Source organism: Oratosquilla oratoria, chromosome 11 (genome assembly GCF_046742065.1).
Source record: "Oratosquilla oratoria isolate Oo_2021 chromosome 11, ASM4674206v1, whole genome shotgun sequence".
Classification (NCBI taxonomy): domain Eukaryota; kingdom Metazoa; phylum Arthropoda; class Malacostraca; order Stomatopoda; family Squillidae; genus Oratosquilla; species Oratosquilla oratoria.
In genome coordinates this window covers 22,810,083-22,812,562 of record NC_134787.1, presented here as the reverse complement: position 1 = coordinate 22,812,562, position 2,480 = coordinate 22,810,083, and the positions used below count along the sequence as shown (strand labels likewise).

Genomic DNA, 2,480 nt, shown 5'->3' with positions numbered 1-2,480 from the left:
CGAAGTAAGAACGACGATGACGAAGGAGAGTGCAGCTGTCGAAGCTCAGTGGATCCGGCAGCTGCTCTCCTGAGAGGAATCTCCGTCGAGGGAAGTTTTGAATCGAGAGCATGTCGAAGGGCGGGGGTGGGGGGAGGGCAAGAAATAGCCCAATACCAACCAGTATTTCAAAAGAGAGCATATTGACTGAAGAGCTATCGCCGTGGTGCGGTCAGATTTCTCGAATATTTTTTAAATTCCGTCGTTCCTAGTATGACAGCTATTGCTATTTTGTACATGATTATTCTTTAATTACTGACCGTTGCAATACACACAATAGATCAAGTAGGCAGAGCAAGCATGCGCTAGCAGTGGAGTATATTTTCATGAGTCAAAATTCGTTCGTACGTTGGTTGATGCTGGTGGGCGGGCGCAGCGGGCTCTGACGTCATGGTTTGCACACACTGCCACCTGCTGTACCGCGCCGTCGCTTTTTCGTCGATTCAGTTGTCTAGACTGTGGCGCAGTAGCAGGAGGTCGGGCACGCGCACTCCTATTCTTGCCCCAAAACTTGTATTGACAGTTCGTGAAACCCTCGCTACTCATCCCCTCTTCTCTGGTCTTCTCTCCTCCACCGAGTGGGAGCTCAGAAGACATAACAGGGAAGTGTCGAGGCCGTAGTATGGAGGGTGGTCCGGTCCCCGTCAACATGGAGGACGATGAGAGGTACGCAGTCCTGACCTACGAGCAAGTTCGACAGCTGAATGATGTGCTTCACGAAGTCGTGCCCATCCATGGCCGGGGGAACTTCCCGACCCTGGAGATCAGGCTGCGAGACTTGGTGTCGCTGGTGCGCTCCAAGCTCGAGGCGGATTCGATGGCCGTCAAAGACATACGGCTGAACGGCGGCGCGGCCTCGCACATCCTGGCCACGGATTCTGACCAACAGCCCTACAACGACCTCGATCTCATCTTCGCCGTCGACCTAAGTTCGCAACGGAACTACGACCGCGTGAAGACGGCCGTCCTCGACGCCCTCCTCGACTTTCTCCCCGAGGGCGTGAGCAAGAAGCGTATGTCGTCGTGCTCGATGAAGGAGGGCTACGTCAACAAGATGGTCAAAGTGAACGATACTGATCGGTGGTCCCTCATCTCGCTGTCCAACAACGGCGGTCGAAATGTCGAGCTCAAATTTGTCGATGTCATGAAAAGGCAGTTCGAGTTTTCCGTGGACTCGTTTCAGATCGTTCTTGACTCGTTGTTGCTCTTCTACGAGTGTGCCGAGATGCCAATCAGTGAGAATTTCTACCCGACGGTCGTGGGCGAGAGTGTGTATGGCGACTTTACAGAGGCGCTCTTCCACCTGCAGAAGAAGTACATTGCGACGAAAAACCCCGAGGAGATCCGCGGGGGCGGCCTTCTCAAGTACTGCAACCTGCTGGTCAAGGACTACGAGCCTTCCAAGCCCGAGGAGATCAAAACGCTCGAGAGATACATGTGCTCGCGGTTCTTCATCGATTTCCCCGACGTCGGGCAGCAGCAGTCTAAGCTGGAGGCTTACCTCTGGAATCACTTCGCCGGGGCCGACGAGGCCCTCCGCTACGAGTACCTGATGGTCCTGCACAGGGTGGTGGACGAATCCACAGTCTGCCTGATGGGCCACGAGCGTCGGCAGACCCTCAACCTCATAGACGAACTGGCGTGCCAAGTGTTCTACACAGAACAGCAGAGACTCTATATCAAACAACAGAACAACAACAACAGCAACAGTGGCAGCAGTACACCAAGTAGTAACAGTAGCAGTAGCAGCACTAGCAGCAGCAGTAGTAGTTGCAGTAGCTCGAGCAGTTGCAGTTCGAGTGGGAGCAGTTACGACCTGCACATAGCCCCCCCGCCCCCTGTGATTTTCAGCAACGGCTATTACTATGCACCAATCGTGCCTGCACCACCTCAGTCCTACACGTGTACCTGTGGATGGCTGCAATGCGCGTAGCGGACCACCCCCCTCCCCCCTCCCCCGGCACAGGGCCAGCTGGGGACAGCCACACCGCCACCACCATCACCATCACCACCACCATTACCACCACCACCACCATCATTATCACCACCACCATCCCAGAACTTGCGGACTGCGCCGTACCGGTCCACGACACCCTCTCGCTCTGGACGCTGTGATGCAGCCATCAGCCTCGCCCTCAAATTGTGCACACACGCTCCCCCCAAAACACCCAGTAACTGAAGGATTTTCGCCGTTTACATGGACACCCTGTCCTAGAGGGAAGGGAAAGATTAGAAGAGCTGGGTCGCAAGGGTCGGGGCACTGACGTGGTCCATGCAAATCATTGTGCTCCTGTGAGGCACTGGTGTAGTGTGGCATGCCAGTACCCTTGCCCGTAAATTGGCAGTGAACCTGAAGATGTAGTGTGCGTGTGTATATATTTACATGTATATACATATAAGGGAAAGGGTTGGAAGAACGAAGAGAGGATGAATCTGGAACC

At 54.6% G+C, this 2,480-nt stretch overlaps 1 protein-coding gene across 5 annotated transcripts in view; it reads left to right on the top strand.

Moving 5' to 3' along the window:
* Positions 1–248: 248 nt before the first annotated feature.
* Positions 249–2,480, top strand: part of LOC143029647 (terminal nucleotidyltransferase 5C) — a 49,689-nt gene continuing 47,457 nt past the window's right edge. For all 5 annotated transcript variants that reach the window (XM_076192437.1, XM_076192436.1, XM_076192435.1 and 2 more), the window contains exon 1: positions 249–2,480. This exon is cut by the window's right edge and continues 204 nt beyond it. In XM_076192437.1, coding sequence (XP_076048552.1) covers positions 662–1,972 — 1,311 coding nt within the window. In that variant the 5' untranslated portion in view covers positions 249–661 and the 3' untranslated portion in view covers positions 1,973–2,480.